General features: G+C 50.2%; 1 protein-coding gene across 1 annotated transcript in view; it reads left to right on the plus strand.

Moving 5' to 3' along the window:
* The window catches only part of LOC138354825 (uncharacterized), a 269,019-nt gene that overhangs the window by 195,055 nt on the left and 53,333 nt on the right, over nt 1-20,631 (plus strand). Inside the window, exon 4 of the mRNA XM_069309325.1 lies at nt 16,931-17,041. Within this exon, the coding sequence (XP_069165426.1) occupies nt 16,931-17,041 (111 nt within the window). The remainder of the gene's footprint in view (nt 1-16,930; nt 17,042-20,631) is intronic.

A 20,631-nucleotide genomic window follows, 5' to 3' on the forward strand; every position in this document is an offset into this window, starting at 1 on the left:
CTCTAGAATACAGAATCATTGCCACAAACGTATACGAGGAAACGAAAGGAAAGAAATGAATAGTGAAGTAATTAGTGAGGGCTTGGGGGTGAGAGGGAGAGAGGTGGGAGGAGCGAGGAGGGTCATTAGTTGAAAGTGAGAGTTTAGAGAGGGGGTGGAGGGAGAGGTGTAGATAGGTAGAAGGAGAAGAGTAGATAGTAGAGGACGAAATGCTGCCACCATCCATTCATGATCATTACATACCAGACAAGGAATGGAACTTGCCTGTATCACAAAATTCTCAAAGGATGTTATCATGAGTTCATTATTAGTATGTTCCCTCTGTACCATGTATCAACTCCAAACATGTACTCATTTATATCATGAACCCAGTAACCACTGAGGCTTTCTCAAATCCTCAACTCAAATCTCTAGGGAACAAAATAAAGTCCATTTAAATGATAAATTCAACAATTATATTTCACATGAAGTATCATAATATAAGCAATCCAATTCAAATGTTAAAGAGAGTCATCATCCAAGAATTCGAGAACCCTACAACTTGACTGCCCCTGATCATCACACAACATATGTAAACACGACCAAGTCACCTTAATGTTCACTCACCGAGGACTGAGTCTAAGTTGAACAGAGAGGGGGGGGGGGGTCTGTAGTTGACAGAGACTCCCGCCCTTGCCGGCCGACAGCCTCCCTGATAGGGACGTCGTCTCTGTTCTCGTCTGCTCTTCTCTTGATGCTGTTCTGTCTGTCAATGCTTTTTGCTGGATAGCTCTCCGAGTTTATATTGGGGAACCTAGTAGCTAACTCCGCCCACAAATAGATAGCCTCCGGCACTACCAAGCCACTCCTTAAACGTCGGCATGTTTGAAGGCTACCAGACTACAATTATCAGCTTAGCGGAAGCAAGGTGAAATTCTCATGATCTGACCTCAGGTCACTTGGGGTCGTTAACGGTTAGAGGTGTGAGATCTCAGGCAGACAACTGGCGCCTCTCCGATCCTTGTCTGTGACTCATGTACTCTATGTATGTATTTTAAATAAACTAACCCAAACACTTTTACAGTGTTACACTCCTACCAACAGTTACACTTTCTCTCCCACCAACAGTTACACTCTCTCTCCCACCAACAGTTACACTCTCTCTCCCACTAACAGTTACACTCCCTCTCCCACCAACAGTTACACTCACTCTCCCACCAACAGTTAAACGCTCTCTCCCACCACAGTTACACGCTCTCTCCCACCAACAGTTACATCCACTCTCCCACCAACAGTTACACCCACTCTCCCACCAACAGTTACACTCACTCTCCCACCAACAGTTACACTCACTCTCCCACCAACAGTTACACTCTCTCTCCCACCAACAGTTACACTCTCTCTCCCACAAACAAATACACCCACTCTCCCACCAACAGTTACACCCACTCTCCCAGCAACAGTTACACTCTTTCCCACCAACAGTTACACTCTCACTCCCACCAACAGTTACACTCACTCTCCCACCAACAGTTACACCCACTCTCCCACCAAACGGTTTCACTCTCCCTTCACCAGTTACACCCACTCTTCCACCAACAGTTACACCCTCTCTCCCACCAACAATTACACCCACTCTCCCACGAACAGTTACACTCACTCTCCCATACACAGTTACACTCACTCTCCCACCAACAGTTACACTCTCTCTCCCACCAACAGTTACACTCTCTCTCCCACAAACAAATACACCCACTCTCCCACCAGCAGTTACACTCACTCTCCCACCAACACTTACATGCTCTCTCCCACCAACAGTTACACGCTCTCTCCCACCAACAGTTACAGCCACTCTCCCACCAACAGTTACACCCACTCTCCCACCAACAGTTACACTCACTCTCCCACCAACAGTTACACTCACTCTCCCACCAACAGTTACACTCTCTCTCCCACCAACAGTTACACTCTCTCTCCCACAAACAAATACACCCACTCTCCCACCAACAGTTACACTCACTCTCCCACCAACAGTTACACTCACTCTCCCACCAACAGTTACACTCACTCTCCCACCAACAGTTACACTCACTCTCCCACCAACAGTTACACTCGCTCTCCCACCAACAGTTACACTCTCCCACCAACAGTTACACTTTCTCTCCCACCAACACTTACACTCTCTCTCCCACCAACAGTTACACTCTCTCTCCCACTAACAGTTACACTCCCTCTCCCACCAACAGTTACACTCACTCTCCCACCAACAGTTACACTCTCTCTCCCACTAACAGTTACACTCCCTCTCCCACCAACAGTTACACGCACTCTCCCACCAACAAAAACACCCACTCTCCCACCAACAGTTACACTCACTCTCTCCCTCCAACAGTTACACGCTCTCTCTCCCACCAACAGTTACACTCTCCCTACAACAGTTACACCCATTCCCCCACCAACAGTTACACTCACTCTCCTACCAACAGTTACACTCACTCTCCCACCAACAGTTACACTCACTCTCTCCCACTATCAGTTACACACATTCTCTCCCACCAACAGTTACACTCTCCCTACAACAGTTACACTCTCTCTCTCACCAACAGTTACAGCCACTATCCCACCAACAGTTACACCCACTCTCCCACCAACAGTTACACTCTCTCTCCCACCAACAGTTAAACTCACTCTCCCACCAACACTTACACTCACTCTCTCCCCACCCACAGTTTTACTCACTCTCCCACCAACAGTCACACCCACTCTCTCACCAACAATTACACTCTCCCACCAACAGTTACACCCACTCTCCCACCAACAGTTACACCCACTCTTCCACCAACAGTTACACCCACTCTCCCACCAACAGTTACACCCACTCTCCCACCAACAGTTACTCCCACTCTCCCACCAATACTTAAACTCACTCTCTCCCCACCCACAGTTAAACTCACTCTCCCACCAACAGTTACACCCACTCTCCCACCAACAATTACACTATCTCTCCCACCAACATTTACACCCACTCTCCCACCAACAGTTACACTCACTCTCCCACCAACAGTTACACTCACTCTCCCACCAGCAGTTAAACTCTCCCACCAATAGTTACACCCACTCTCCCACCAACAGTTACACCTACTCTCCCACCAACAGTTACACCATCTCTCCCACCAACAGTTACACTCTTTCCCACCAACAGTTACACTCGCTCTCCCATACACAGTTACACTCACTCTCCCACCAACAGTTACACTCACTCTCCCAACAACAGTTACACTCACTCTCCCACCAACAGTTACACTCACTCTTCCACCAACAGTTACACTCACTCTCTCCCACCATCAGTTACACTCACTCTCTCCCACCAACAGTTACACCCACTCTCTTACCAACAGTTACACTCATTCTCCCACCAACAGTTACACTCTCTCTTCCACCAACAGTTACACTCACTCTTCCACCAACAGTTACACTCACTCTCTCCCACCAACAGTTACACTCACTCTCTCCCACCAACAGTTACACCCACTCTCCCACCAATAGTTACACTCACTCTCCCACCAACAGTTACACCCACTCTTCCACCAACAGTTACACCCACTCTCCCACCAACAATTACACCCACTCTCCCACCAACAGTTACACTCACTCTCTCACTTACAGTTATACTCACTCTTCCACCAACAGTTACACTCACTCTCCCACAAACAGTTACACGCTCTCTCCCACCAACAGTTACACGCTCTCTCCCACCAACAGTTACATCCACTCTCCCACCAACAGTTACACCCACTCTCCCACCAACAGTTACACTCACTCTCCCACCAACAGTTACATTCACTCTCCCACCAACAGTTACACTCTCTCTCCCACCAACAGTTACACTCTCTCTCCCACAAACAAATACACCCACTCTCCCACCAACATTTACACTCACTCTCCCACCAACAGTTACACTCACTCTCCCACCAACAGTTACACTCACTCTCCCACCAGCAGTTACACTCTCTCTCCCACCAACAGTTACACTCTCTCTCCCACCAACAGTTACACGCTCTCTCCCACCAACAGTTACATCCACTCTCCCACCAACAGTTACACCCACTCTCCCACCAACAGTTACACTCACTCTCCCACCAACAGTTACACTCACTCTCCCACCAACAGTTACACTCTCTCTCCCACCAACAGTTACACTCTCTCTCCCACAAACAAATACACCCACTCTCCCACCAACAGTTACACTCACTCTCCCACCAACAGTTACACTCACTCTCCCACCAACAGTTACACTCACTCTCCCACCAACAGTTACACTCACTCTCCCACCAACAGTTACACTCACTCTCCCACCAACAGTTACACTCTCTCTCCCACCAACAGTTACACTCTCCCACCAACAGTTACACTTTCTCTCCCACCAACAGTTACACTCTCTCTCCCACCAACAGTGCACTCTCTCTCCCACTAACAGTTACACTCCCTCTCCCACCAACAGTTACACTCACTCTCCCACCAACAGTTACACTCTCTCTCCCACTAACAGTTACACTCCCTCTCCCACCAACAGTTACACTCTCTCTCCCACTAACAGTTACACTCCCTCTCCCACCAACAGTTACACTCACTCTCCCACCAACAGTTACACTCTCTCTCCCACTAACAGTTACACTCCCTCTCCCACCAACAGTTACACGCACTCTCCCACCAACAAAAACACCCACTCTCCCACCAACAGTTACACTCACTCTCTCCCTCCAACAGTTACACGCTCTCTCTCCCACCAACAGTTACACTCTCCCTACAACAGTTACACCCATTCCCCCACCAACAGTTACACTCACTCTCCTACCAACAGTTACACTCACTCTCCCACCAACAGTTACACTCACTCTCTCCCACTATCAGTTACACACATTCTCTCCCACCAACAGTTACACTCTCCCTACAACAGTTACACTCTCTCTCTCACCAACAGTTACAGCCACTATCCCACCAACAGTTACACCCACTCTCCCACCAACAGTTACACTCTCTCTCCCACCAACAGTTAAACTCACTCTCCCACCAACACTTACACTCACTCTCTCCCCACCCACAGTTTTACTCACTCTCCCACCAACAGTCACACCCACTCTCTCACCAACAATTACACTCTCCCACCAACAGTTACACCCACTCTCCCACCAACAGTTACACCCACTCTTCCACCAACAGTTACACCCACTCTCCCACCAACAGTTACACCCACTCTCCCACCAACAGTTACTCCCACTCTCCCACCAATACTTAAACTCACTCTCTCCCCACCCACAGTTAAACTCACTCTCCCACCAACAGTTACACCCACTCTCCCACCAACAATTACACTATCTCTCCCACCAACATTTACACCCACTCTCCCACCAACAGTTACACTCACTCTCCCACCAACAGTTACACTCACTCTCCCACCAGCAGTTAAACTCTCCCACCAATAGTTACACCCACTCTCCCACCAACAGTTACACCTACTCTCCCACCAACAGTTACACCATCTCTCCCACCAACAGTTACACTCTTTCCCACCAACAGTTACACTCGCTCTCCCATACACAGTTACACTCACTCTCCCACCAACAGTTACACTCACTCTCCCAACAACAGTTACACTCACTCTCCCACCAACAGTTACACTCACTCTTCCACCAACAGTTACACTCACTCTCTCCCACCATCAGTTACACTCACTCTCTCCCACCAACAGTTACACCCACTCTCTTACCAACAGTTACACTCATTCTCCCACCAACAGTTACACTCTCTCTTCCACCAACAGTTACACTCACTCTTCCACCAACAGTTACACTCACTCTCTCCCACCAACAGTTACACTCACTCTCTCCCACCAACAGTTACACCCACTCTCCCACCAATAGTTACACTCACTCTCCCACCAACAGTTACACCCACTCTCCCACCAACAGTTACACCCACTCTCCCACCAACAATTACACCCACTCTCCCACCAACAGTTACACTCACTCTCTCACTTACAGTTATACTCACTCTTCCACCAACAGTTACACTCACTCTCCCACAAACAGTTACACGCTCTCTCCCACCAACAGTTACACGCTCTCTCCCACCAACAGTTACATCCACTCTCCCACCAACAGTTACACCCACTCTCCCACCAACAGTTACACTCACTCTCCCACCAACAGTTACATTCACTCTCCCACCAACAGTTACACTCTCTCTCCCACCAACAGTTACACTCTCTCTCCCACAAACAAATACACCCACTCTCCCTACAACATTTACACTCACTCTCCCACCAACAGTTACACTCACTCTCCCACCAACAGTTACACTCACTCTCCCACCAGCAGTTACACTCTCTCTCCCACCAACAGTTACACTCTCTCTCCCACCAACAGTTACACGCTCTCTCCCACCAACAGTTACATCCACTCTCCCACCAACAGTTACACCCACTCTCCCACCAACAGTTACACTCACTCTCCCACCAACAGTTACACTCACTCTCCCACCAACAGTTACACTCTCTCTCCCACCAACAGTTACACTCTCTCTCCCACAAACAAATACACCCACTCTCCCACCAACAGTTACACTCACTCTCCCACCAACAGTTACACTCACTCTCCCACCAACAGTTACACTCACTCTCCCACCAACAGTTACACTCACTCTCCCACCAACAGTTACACTCACTCTCCCACCAACAGTTACACTCTCTCTCCCACCAACAGTTACACTCTCCCACCAACAGTTACACTTTCTCTCCCACCAACAGTTACACTCTCTCTCCCACCAACAGTGCACTCTCTCTCCCACTAACAGTTACACTCCCTCTCCCACCAACAGTTACACTCACTCTCCCACCAACAGTTACACTCTCTCTCCCACTAACAGTTACACTCCCTCTCCCACCAACAGTTACACGCACTCTCCCACCAACAAAAACACCCACTCTCCCACCAACAGTTACACTCACTCTCTCCCTCCAACAGTTACACGCTCTCTCTCTCCCACCAACAGTTACACTCTCCCTACAACAGTTACACCCATTCCCCCACCAACAGTTACACTCACTCTCCTACCAACAGTTACACTCACTCTCCCAACAACAGTTACACTCACTCTCTCCCACCATCAGTTACACGCTCTCTCTCCCACCAACAGTTACACTCTCCCTACAACAGTTACACTCTCTCTCTCACCAACAGTTACACCCACTCTCCCACCAACAGTTACACCCATTCTCCCACCAACAGTTACATTTTCTCTCCCACCAACAGTTAAACTCACTCTCCCACCAACACTTACACTCACTCTCTCCCCACCCACAGTTTAACTCACTCTCCCACCAACTGTTACACTCTCTCTCCCACCAACAGTTACACCCACTCTCTCACCAACAGTTACACTCTCCCACCAACAGTTACACCCACTCTCCCACCAACAGTTACACCCACTCTTCCACCAACAGTTACACCCACTCTCCCACCAACAGTTACACCCACTCTCCCACCAACAGTTACACCCACTCTCCCACCAACAGTTACATTCACTCTCCCACCAACTGTTACACTCACTCTCCCACCAACAGTTACACTCACTCTCCCACCAGCAGTTAAACTCTCCCACCAAGAGTTACACCCACTCTCCCACCAACAGTTACACCTACTCTCCCACCAACAGTTACACCCACTCTCCCACCAACAGTTACACTCTTTCCCACCAACAGTTACACTCTCACTCTCACCAACAGTTACACTCACTCTCCCACCAACAGTTACACCCACTCTCCCTCCAACGGTTTCACTCTCCCTTCACCAGTTACACCCACTCTTCCACCAACAGTTACACCCTCTGTCCCACCAACAATTACACCCACTCTCCCACGAACAGTTACACTCACTCTCTCATACACAGTTACACTCACTCTCCCACCAACAGTTACACTCACTCTCCCAACAACAGTTACACTCACTCTCCCACCAACAGTTACACTCACTCTTCCACCAACAGTTACACTCACTCTCTCCCACCATCAGTTACACTCACTCTCTCCCACCAACAGTTACACCCATTCTCCCACCAACAGTTACACTCATTCTCCCACCAACAGTTACACCCACTCTCTTACCAACAGTTACACTCATTCTCCCACCAACAGTTACACTCTCTCTTCCACCAACAGTTACACTCAATCTTCCACCAACAGTTACACTCACTCTCTCCCACCAACAGTTACACTCACTCTCTCCCACCAACAGTTACACCCACTCTCCCACCAATAGTTACACTCACTCTCCCACCAACAGTTACACCCACTCTTCCACCAACAGTTACACCCACTCTCCCACCAACAATTACACCCACTCTCCCACCAACAGTTACACTCACTCTCCCATACACAGTTACACTCACTCTCTCACTTACAGTTATACTCACTCTTCCACCAACAGTTACACTCACTCTCCCACAAACAGTTACACGCTCTCTCCCACCAACAGTTACACGCTCTCTCCCACCAACAGTTACATCCACTCTCCCACCAACAGTTACACCCACTCTCCCACCAACAGTTACACTCACTCTCCCACCAACAGTTACATTCACTCTCCCACCAACAGTTACACTCTCTCTCCCACCAACAGTTACACTCTCTCTCCCACAAACAAATACACCCACTCTCCCACCAACATTTACACTCACTCTCCCACCAACAGTTACACTCACTCTCCCACCAACAGTTACACTCACTCTCCCACCAGCAGTTACACTCTCTCTCCCACCAACAGTTACACTCTCTCTCCCACCAACAGTTACACGCTCTCTCCCACCAACAGTTACATCCACTCTCCCACCAACAGTTACACCCACTCTCCCACCAACAGTTACACTCACTCTCCCACCAACAGTTACACTCACTCTCCCACCAACAGTTACACTCTCTCTGCCACCAACAGTTACACTCTCTCTCCCACAAACAAATACACCCACTCTCCCACCAACAGTTACACTCACTCTCCCACCAACAGTTACACTCACTCTCCCACCAACAGTTACACTCACTCTCCCACCAACAGTTACACTCACTCTCCCACCAACAGTTACACTCACTCTCCCACCAACAGTTACACTCTCTCTCCCACCAACAGTTACACTCTCCCACCAACAGTTACACTTTCTCTCCCACCAACAGTTACACTCTCTCTCCCACCAACAGTGCACTCTCTCTCCCACTAACAGTTACACTCCCTCTCCCACCAACAGTTACACTCACTCTCCCACCAACAGTTACACTCTCTCTCCCACTAACAGTTACACTCCCTCTCCCACCAACAGTTACACGCACTCTCCCACCAACAAAAACACCCACTCTCCCACCAACAGTTACACTCACTCTCTCCCTCCAACAGTTACACGCTCTCTCTCCCACCAACAGTTACACTCTCCCTACAACAGTTACACCCATTCCCCCACCAACAGTTACACTCACTCTCCTACCAACAGTTACACTCACTCTCCCAACAACAGTTACACTCACTCTCTCCCACCATCAGTTACACGCTCTCTCTCCCACCAACAGTTACACTCTCCCTACAACAGTTACACTCCCTCTCTCTCACCAACAGTCACACCCACTCTCCCACCAACAGTTACACCCATTCTCCCACCAACAGTTACACTTTCTCTCCCACCAACAGTTAAACTCACTCTCCCACCAACACTTACACTCACTCTCTCCCCACCAACAGTTACACCCACTCTCTCACCAACAGTTACACTCTCCCACCAACAGTTACACCCACTCTCCCACCAACAGTTACACCCACTCTTCCACCAACAGTTACACCCACTCTCCCACCAACAGTTACACCCACTCTCTCACCAACAGTTACACCCACTCTCCCACCAACAGTTACACTCACTCTCCCACCAACTGTTACACTCACTCTCCCACCAACAGTTACACCCACTCTTCCACCAACAGTTACACCCACTCTCCCACCAACAGTTACACCTACTCTCCCACCAACAGTTACACCCACTCTCCCACCAACAGTTACACTCTTTCCCACCAACAGTTACACTCTCACCCCCACCAACAGTTACACTCACTCTCCCACCAACAGTTACACCCACTCTCCCACCAACGGTTTCACTCTCCCTTCACCAGTTACACCCACTCTTCCACCAACAGTTACACCCTCTCTCCCACCAACAATTACACCCACTCTCCCACGAACAGTTACACTCACTCTCCCATACACAGTTACACTCACTCTCCCACCAACAGTTACACTCACTCTCCCAACAACAGTTACACTCACTCTCCCACCAACAGTTACACTCACTCTTCCACCAACAGTTACACTCACTCTCTCCCACCATCAGTTACACTCACTCTCTCCCACCAACAGTTACACCCATTCTCCCACCAACAGTTACACTCATTCTCCCACCAACAGTTACACTCTCTCTTCCACCAACTGTTACACTCACTCTTCCACCAACAGTTACACTCACTCTCTCCCACCAACAGTTACACTCACTCTCTCCCACCAACAGTTACACCCACTCTTCCACCAACAGTTACACCCACTCTCCCACCAACAATTACACCCACTCTCCCACCAACAGTTACACTCACTCTCCCATACACAGTTACACTCACTCTCTCACCAACAGTTATACTCACTCTCCTACCAACAGTTACACTCACTCTTCCACCAACAGTTACACTCACTCTCTCCCACCAAGTTACAATCACTCTCTCACCATTAATTACATCTCACTCTCCCACCAACAGTTACACCCACTCTCCCACCAACAGTTACACTCTCTCACACCAACAGTTACACCCTCTCTCCCACCAACAATTACACCCACTCTCCCACGAACAGTTACACTCACTCTCCCATACACAGTTACACTCACTCTCCCACGAACAGTTACACCCACTCTCCAACCAACAGTTACACTCTCTCTCCCACGAACAGTTACACCCACTCTCTCACCAACAGTTACACCCATTCTCCCACCAACAGTTACACTCTCTCGCCCACCAACAGTTACACCCACTCTCCCATCAACAGTTACACTCTCCCACCAACAGTTACACCCACTCTCCCACCAACAGTTACACCCACTCTCCCACCAACAGTTACACTCACTCTCCCACCAACAGTTACACCCACTCTCCCACCAACAGTTACACTCTCTTTCCCACTAACAGTTACACCCACTCTCCCACCAACAGTTACACTCTCTCTCCCACCAACAGTTACACTCTCTCTCCCACCAACAGTTACACGCTCTCTCCCACCAACAGTTACATCCACTCTCCCACCAACAGTTACACCCACTCTCCCACCAACAGTTACACTCACTCTCCCACCAACAGTTACACTCACTCTCCCACCAACAGTTACACTCTCTCTCCCACCAACAGTTACACTCTCTCTCCCACCAACAGTTACACTCTCTCTCCCACCAACAAATACACCCACTCTCCCACCAACAGTTACACTCACTCTCCCACCATCAGTTACACTCACTCTCCCACCAACAGTTACACTCACTCTCCAACCAACAGTTACACTCTCTCTCCCACCAACAGTTACACTCTCCCACCAACAGTTACACTTTCTCTCCCACCAATAGTTACACTCTCTCTCCCACCAACAGTTACACTCTCTCTCCCACTAACAGTTACACTCCCTCTCCCACCAACAGTTACACTCACTCTCCCACCAACAGTTACACTCTCTCTCCCACTAACAGTTACACTCCCTCTCCCACCAACAGTTACACGCACTCTCCCACCAACAAAAACACCCACTCTCCCACCAACAGTTACACTCTCTCTCCCACCAACAGTTACACCCAGTCTCCCACCAACAGTTACACTCTCTCTCCCACCAACAGTTACACCCACTCTCCCACCAACAGTTACACTCTCTCTCCCACCAAGAGTTACACCCACGCTCACACCAACAGTTACACCCACTCTCCCACCAACAGTTACACCCACTCTCCCACCAACAGTTACACTCTCTCTCTCCCACCAACAGTTGCACTCACTCTCCCACCAATAAATACACCTACTCTCCCACCAACAGTTACACTCTCTCTCTCCCACCAATAGTTACACCCACTCTCCCACCAACAGTTACACCCACTCTCCCACCAACAGTTACACTCTCTCTCTCCCACCAACAGTTACACTCACTCTCCCACCAAAAAATACACCCACTCTCCCACCAACAGTTACACCCACTCTCCTACCAACAGTTACACCCACTCTCCCACCATAGTTACACCCAGTCTCCCACCAACAGTTACACTCTCCCACCAACAGTTACACCCACTTTCCCACCAACAGTTACACCCACTTTCCCACCAACAGTTACACCCACTCTCCCACCAACAGTTACACCCACTCTCCCACCAACAGTTACACTCTCTCTCCCACCAACAGTTCCACTCTCTCTCCCACCAACAGTTCCACTCTCTCTCCCACCAACAGTTCCACTCTCTCTCTCCCACCAACAGTTACACTCTCTCTTCCACCAACAGTTACACTCTCTCTCCCTCCAACAGTTACACTCTCTCCCACCAACAGTTACACTCTCTCTTCCACCAACAGTTACACTCTCTCTCCCTCCAACAGTTTCACTCTCTCTCCCATCAACAGTTACACTCTCTCTTCCACCAGCAGTTACACTCTCTCTCCTTCCAACAGTTACACTCTCTCTCCCACCAACAGTTACACTCTCTCTCCCACGAACAGTTACACTCTCTCTTCCACCAACAGTTACACTCTCTCTCCCTCCAACAGTTACACTCTCTCCCACCAACAGTTACACTCTCTCTTCCACCAACAGTTACACTCTTTCTCCCTCCAACAGTTACACTCTCTCCCACCAACAGTTACACTCTCTCTTCCACCAACAGTTACACTCTCTCTCCCTCCAACAGTTACACTCTCTCTCCCACCAACAGTAACACTCTCTCTCCCACCAACAGTTACACCCACTCTCCCACCAACAGTTACACCTACTCTCCCACCAAAAGTTACACCCACTCTCCCACCAACAGTTACACTCTCTCTCCCACCAACAGTTACACCCACTATCCTACCAACAGTTACACTCTCTCTCCCACCAACAGTTACACCTACTCTCCCACCAAGAGTTACACTCTCTCTCCCACCAACAGTTACACCCACTATCCTACCAACAGTTACACTCTCTCTCCCACCAACAGTTACACCCACTCTCCTTTCAACAGTTACACCCACTCTCCCACCAACAGTTACACCCACTCTCCTTTCAACAGGTACACCCACTCTCCTTTCAACAGTTACACCCACTCTCCCACCATAGTTACACCCAGTCTCCCACCAACAGTTACACCCACTCTCACACCAACAGTTACACCCACTCTCCCACCAACAGTTACACTCTCTCTCCCACCAAGAGTTACACCCACGCTCACACCAACAGTTACACCCACTCTCCCACCAACAGTTACACCCACTCTCCCACCAACAGTTACACTCTCTCTCTCCCACCAACAGTTGCACTCACTCTCCCACCAATAAATACACCTACTCTCCCACCAACAGTTACACTCTCTCTCTCCCACCAATAGTTACACCCACTCTCCCACCAACAGTTACACCCACTCTCCCACCAACAGTTACACTCTCTCTCTCCCACCAACAGTTACACTCACTCTCCCACCAAAAAATACACCCACTCTCCCACCAACAGTTACACCCACTCTCCTACCAACAGTTGCACCCACTCTCCCACCATAGTTACACCCAGTCTCCCACCAACAGTTACACTCTGCCACCAACAGTTACACCCACTTTCCCACCAACAGTTACACCCACTTTCCCACCAACAGTTACACCCACTCTCCCACCAACAGTTACACCCACTCTCCCACCAACAGTTACACTCTCTCTCCCACCAACAGTTCCACTCTCTCTCCCACCAACAGTTCCACTCTCTCTCCCACCAACAGTTCCACTCTCTCTCTCCCACCAACAGTTACACTCTCTCTTCCACCAACAGTTACACTCTCTCTCCCTCCAACAGTTACACTCTCTCCCACCAACAGTTACACTCTCTCTTCCACCAACAGTTACACTCTCTCTCCCTCCAACAGTTACACTCTCTCTCCCATCAACAGTTACACTCTCTCTTCCACCAACAGTTACACTCTCTCTCCCTCCAACAGTTACACTCTCTCTCCCACCAACAGTTACACTCTCTCCCTCCAACAGTTACACTCTCTCTCCCACGAACAGTTACACTTTCTCTTCCACCAACAGTTACACTCTCACTCCCTCCAACAGTTACACTCTCTCCCACCAACAGTTACACTCTCTCTTCCACCAACAGTTACACACTTTCTCCCTCCAACAGTTACACTCTCTCCCACCAACAGTTACACTCTCTCTTCCACCAACAGTTACACTCTCTCTCCCTCCAACAGTTACACTCTCTCTCTCCCACCAACAGTAACACTCTCTCTCCCACCATCAGTTACACCCACTCTCCCACCAACAGTTACACCTACTCTCCCACCAAAAGTTACACCCACTCTCCCACCAACAGTTACACTCTCTCTCCTACCAACAGTTACACCCACTATCCTACCAACAGTCACACTCTCTCTCCCACCAACAGTTACACCTACTCTCCCACCAACAGTTACACTCTCTCCCACCAACAGTTACACCCACTATCCTACCAACAGTTACACTCTCTCTCCCACCAACAGTTACACCCACTCTCCTTTCAACAGTTACACCCACTCTCCCACCAACAGTTACACCCACTCTCCTTTCAACAGGTACACCCACTCTCCTTTCAACAGTTACACCCACTCTCCCACCATAGTTACACCCAGTCTCCCACCAACAGTTACACCCACTCTCCTTTCAACAGGTACACCCACTCTCCTTTCAACAGTTACACCCACTCTCCCACCATAGTTACACCCAGTCTCCCACCAACAGTTACACTCTCCCACCAACAGTTACACCCACTTTCCCACCAACAGTTACACCCACTTTCCCACCAACAGTTACACCCACTCTCCCACCAACAGTTACACCCACTCTCCCACCAACAGTTACACTCTCTCTCCCACCAACAGTTCCACTCTCTCTCCCACCAACAGTTCCACTCTCTCTCCCACCAACAGTTCCACTCTCTCTCTCCCACCAACAGTTACACTCTCTCTTCCACCAACAGTTACACTCTCTCTCCCTCCAACAGTTACACTCTCTCCCACCAACAGTTACACTCTCTCTTCCACCAACAGTTACACTCTCTCTCCCTCCAACAGTTACACTCTCTCTCCCATCAACAGTTACACTCTCTCTCCCACCAACAGTTACACTCTCTCCCTCCAACAGTTACACTCTCTCTCCCACGAACAGTTACACTCTCTCTTCCACCAACAGTTACACTCTCTCTCCCTCTAACAGTTACACTCTCTCCCACCAACAGTTACACTCTCTCTTCCACCAACAGTTACACTCTTTCTCCCTCCAACAGTTACACTCTCTCCCACCAACAGTTACACTCTCTCTTCCACCAACAGTTACACTCTCTCTCCCTCCAACAGTTACACCCACTATCCTACCAACAGTTACACTCTCTCTCCCACCAACAGTTACACCCACTCTCCTTTCAACAGTTACACCCACTCTCCCACCAACAGTTACACCCACTCTCCTTTCAACAGGTACACCCACTCTCCTTTCAACAGTTACACCCACTCTCCTTTCAACAGTTACACCCACTCTCCTACCAAGAATTACATTCTCTCTCCCACCAACAGTTACACCCACTCTCCCACCAACAGTTACACTCAGCCTTGTCTCTCGTGACGCAACCTTGTCTCTCCTGACGCAGCTTTGTCTTTGTTGACGCAACCTTGTCTCTCCTGACGCAGCTTTGTCTTTGTTGACGCAGCCTTGTCTCTCCTGACGCAGCTTTGTCTTTGTTGACGCAGCCTTGTCTCTCCTGACGCGGCTTTGTCTCTCCTGACGCAGCCTTGTCTCTCATGACGCAGCCTTGTCTCTCATGACGCAGCCTTGTCTCTCATGACGCAGCCTTGTCTCTCATGACGCAGCCTTGTCTCTCATGACGCAGCCTTGTCTCTCCTGACGCGGCTTTGTCTCTCCTGACGCAACCTTGTCTCTCTTGACGCAGCCTTGTCTCTCTTGACGCAGCCTTGTCTCTCATGACGCAGCCTTGTCTCTCATGACCCAGCATTGTCTCTCATGACGCAGCCTTGCCTCTCATGACGCAGCCTTGACTCTCCTGACGCAGCCTTGTCTCTCCTGACGCAGCCTTGTCTCTCCTGACGCAGTCTTGTCTCTCCTGACGCAGCCTTGACTCTTCTGACGCAGCCTTGTCTCTCCTGACGCAGCCTTGTCTCTCCTGACGCAGTCTTGTCTCTCCTGACGCAGCCTTGACTCTTCTGACGCAGCCTTGTCTCTCATGACGCAGCCTTGTCTCTCCTGACGCAGCATTGTTTCTCATGACGCAGCATTGTCTCTCTAACAGTAGCTGTGTGTCTCACTATCTTTATCTATTCCCATTATCGTCTTGCATGAGAAATACATTCTTCAAAGTCTCACATTTTTTATAATTTATTTAACACATTCCTATCTGCCTCTGAGATCTCTCCCACATTAACTGTCTCCCTCCCACAGTGCCGCCACGGATGGTCATCATTAATGATCTCTCCCACGTTAACTGTCTCCCTCCCACAGTGCCGCCACGGATGGTCATCATTAATGATCTCTCCCACGTTAACTGTCTCCCTCCCACAGTGCCGCCACGGATGGTCATCATTAATGACCTCTCCCACGTTAACTGTCTCCCTCCCACAGTGCCGCCACGGAAGGTCAGCATCATCAACTCAGCGGGACTGGAGGTGAGCGGAGTGATCGGTCCGTACCCTGTTGGTGGCGGCCTGGTGCTGACGTGTCGGGTGCTGGGAGGTGAGTGGTGGCCTGGTGCTGACGTGTCGGGTGCTGGGAGGTGAGTGGTGGCCTGGTGCTGACGTGTCGGGTGCTGGGAGGTGAGTGGTGGCCTGGTGCTGACGTGTCGGGTGCTGGGAGGTGAGTGGTGGCCTGGTGCTGACGTGTCGGGTGCTGGGAGGTGAGTGGTGGCCTGGTGCTGACGTGTCGGGTGCTGGGAGGTGAGTGGTGGCCTGGTGCTGACGTGTCGGGTGCTGGGAGGTGAGTGGTGGCCTGGTGCTGACGTGTCGGGTGCTGGGAGGTGAGTGGTGGCCTGGTGCTGACGTGTCGGGTGCTGGGAGGTGAGTGGCGGCCTGGTGCTGACGTGTCGGGTGCTGGGAGGTGAGTGACAGCCTGGTGCTGACGTGTCGGGTGCTGGGAGGTGAGTGGTGGCCTGGTGCTGACGTGTCGGGTGCTGGGAGGTGAGTGGCGGCCTGGTGCTGACGTGTCGGGTGCTGGGAGGTGAGTGACAGCCTGGTGCTGACGTGTCGGGTGCTGGGAGGTGAGTGGTGGCCTGGTGCTGACGTGTCGGGTGCTGGGAGGTGAGTGGTGGCCTGGTGCTGACGTGTCGGGTGCTGGGAGGTGAGTGGCGGCCTGGTGCTGACGTGTCGGGTGCTGGGAGGTGAGTGGCGGCCTGGTGCTGACGTGTCGGGTGCTGGGAGGTGAGTGACAGCCTGGTGCTGACGTGTCGGGTGCTGGGAGGTGAGTGGTGGCCTGGTGCTGACGTGTCGGGTGCTGGGAGGTGAGTGGCGGCCTGGTGTTGACGTGTCGGGTACTGGGAGGTGAGTGACGGCCTGGTGCTGACGTGTCGGGTGCTGGGAGGTGAGTGGTGGCCTGGTGCTGACGTGTCGGGTGCTGGGAGGTGAGTGGTGGCCTGGTGCTGACGTGTCGGGTGCTGGGAGGTGAGTGACGGCCTGGTGCTGACGTGTCGGGTGCTGGGAGGTGAGTGGTGGCCTGGTGCTGACGTGTCGGGTGCTGGGAGGTGAGTGGTGGCCTGGTGCTGACGTGTCGGGTGCTGGGAGGTGAGTGGTGGCCTGGTGCTGACGTGTCGGGTGCTGGGAGGTGAGTGGTGGCCTGGTGCTGACGTGTCGGGTGCTGGGAGGTGAGTGACAGCCTGGTGCTGACGTGTCGGGTGCTGGGAGGTGAGTGACGGCCTGGTGCTGACGTGTCGGGTGCTGGGAGGTGAGTGACGGCCTGGTGCTGACGTGTCGGGTGCTGGGAGGTGAGTGGTGGCCTGGTGTTGACGTGTCGGGTGCTGGGAGGTGAGTGACAGCCTGGTGCTGACGTGTCGGGTGCTGGGAGGTGAGTGACGGCCTGGTGCTGACGTGTCGGGTGCTGGGAGGTGAGTGGTGGCCTGGTGTTGACGTGTCGGGTGCTGGGAGGTGAGTGACGGCCAGTGTTGTGTGAGTGTGTGTACTCACCTATTTGTGCGTGCAGGATCGAACATTGACTCTTGGATCCCGCCTCTCAAGCCATCGGTTGTTTACAGCAATGACTCCTGTCCCATTTCCCTATCATACCTAATTTTAAAAGTATGAATTGAGTTTGCTTCCACAACCTGTTCCCCAAGTGCATTCCATTTTCCCACTACTCTCACGCTAAAAGAATACTTCCTAACATCTCTGTGACTCATCTGAGTTTCCAGTTTCCACCCATGTCCCCTCGTTCTGTTATTATTACGTGTGAACATTTCATCAATTTCCACTTTGTCAATTCCCCTGAGTATTTTATATGTCTCTATCATATATCCTCTCTCCCTACTTTTCTCTAGTGTCGTAAGGTTTAGTTCCTTCAGATGCTCTTCATATCCCATCCCTCGGAACTCTGGGACAAGCCTCGTCGCAAACCTCTGAACCTTCTCCAGTTTCCTTATGTGTTTCTTCAGGTGGCGGCTCCATGATGGCGCGGCATACTCTAAGACTGGTCTCATGTATGCAGTGTAAGGCGACCTAAAAGCCTCCTCACTTAGGTTTCTGAATGAAGTTCTAATTTTCGTCAGTGTAGAGTATTCAGCTGTCGTTATCCTATTTATATGTGCCTCAGGAGTTAGATTAGGTGTCACATCCACTCCCAGGTCTCTTTCTCGAATTGTTACAGGTAGACAGTTCCCCTTCATTGTGTACTGTCCCATTGGTCGCCTATCACTTGATTCCATTTCCATAACTTTACATTTACTGGTGTTGAACTCTTGTAGCCATTTCCCTGACCATCTCTGCAACCTGTTTAAGTCCTCTTGGAGGTTCCTATAATCCTCATCTGTCACAACTCTTCTCATTAATTTTGCATCATCCGCAAACATCGACATGTATGATTCCACTCCTGTAAACATATCATTTACGTAAATTAGAAAGAGGATTGGGCCCAGCACCGATCCTTGAGGTAATCCACTCGTTACTGTTCTCCAGTCCGACTTCTCGCCCCTTACCATTACCCTTTGGCTCCTTCCTGTTAGGTAGTTCCTCATCCATGCTAGGGCCGTTCCGCTTACTCCTGCCTGCCTCTCAAGTTTGTATAGCAGTCTCATGTGCGGTACTGTATCAAAGACCTTTTGGCAGTCAAGAAATATGCAGTCTGCCCAGCCTTCTCTGTCCTGCCTTATCCTTGTTACTTTGTTATAGAATTCTAAAAGGTTTGTTGGGCATGATTTCCCTGTCCAGAACCCATGTTGGTGCTTGTTTACAAACCCAATGCTCTCCAGGTGCTCAACAAGTCTTAGCCTAATTATTCTTTCAAGCATTTTGCAAGGGATGCTTGTCAGTGATACGGGTCTGTAGTTAAGTGCCTCCTCCCTATCACCTTTTTTGAAAATTGGTACGACATTTGCCTCTTTCCAGCAACTGGGCAATTCTCCCAACGAAAGTGACTCATTAAAGATCATTGCCAGAGGCACGCTGAGAGCCTGCACTGCCTCTTTTAGTATCCACGGTGATACTTTGTCTGGTCCAACCACTTTTGTTCCATCCAGTGTTGTCAACTGTTTCATTACCTCCTCTGCTGTCACCTCTATATCCGATAGTCTTTCATCTAGGGTAATCTCTTCTAACAATGGGAACTTCTCAGGCTCGGTTGTGAACACTCCATGGAAACTTGCATTCAGTACCTCGCAGATTTCCTTGTCGCTTTCTGTATATGCCCCTTCTGTTTTCCTCAGTCTCAGTCTCAGTCGCAGTCACTTGGTCATTTACCGACATTTTCCTTCTTATATGGCTATGTAGTAATTTAGGTTGCTTTTTCGCTTTGATTGCAATATCATTCTCATAATTTCTTTCCGACACTCGTCTTATGTTAATGTAATAGTTCCTAGCTCTGTTACATCTAATCCTGTTGTCCTCTGTCCTTTGCCTTCTGTACTTCCTCCACTACCTCCTGCTTCTCACTTTTGCTTCCTGACACTGTCTATTAAACCATGGGTTATTATATTCCTTCCTGCTTTTTTCCTTTACTGTTGGAATAAAGCTCTCTTCAGCCTCCTTGCATTTCCATATGACTTGGTTTATCATACCTTGCACTGTTTTTCCTCTAATTTCTTCCACCCACTGCACTTCTCCCAGGTAGTCCCTTATCCTCCTGTA

Source organism: Procambarus clarkii, chromosome 64, assembly GCF_040958095.1.
Source record: "Procambarus clarkii isolate CNS0578487 chromosome 64, FALCON_Pclarkii_2.0, whole genome shotgun sequence".
NCBI classification, from domain to species: Eukaryota; Metazoa; Arthropoda; class Malacostraca; order Decapoda; family Cambaridae; genus Procambarus; species Procambarus clarkii.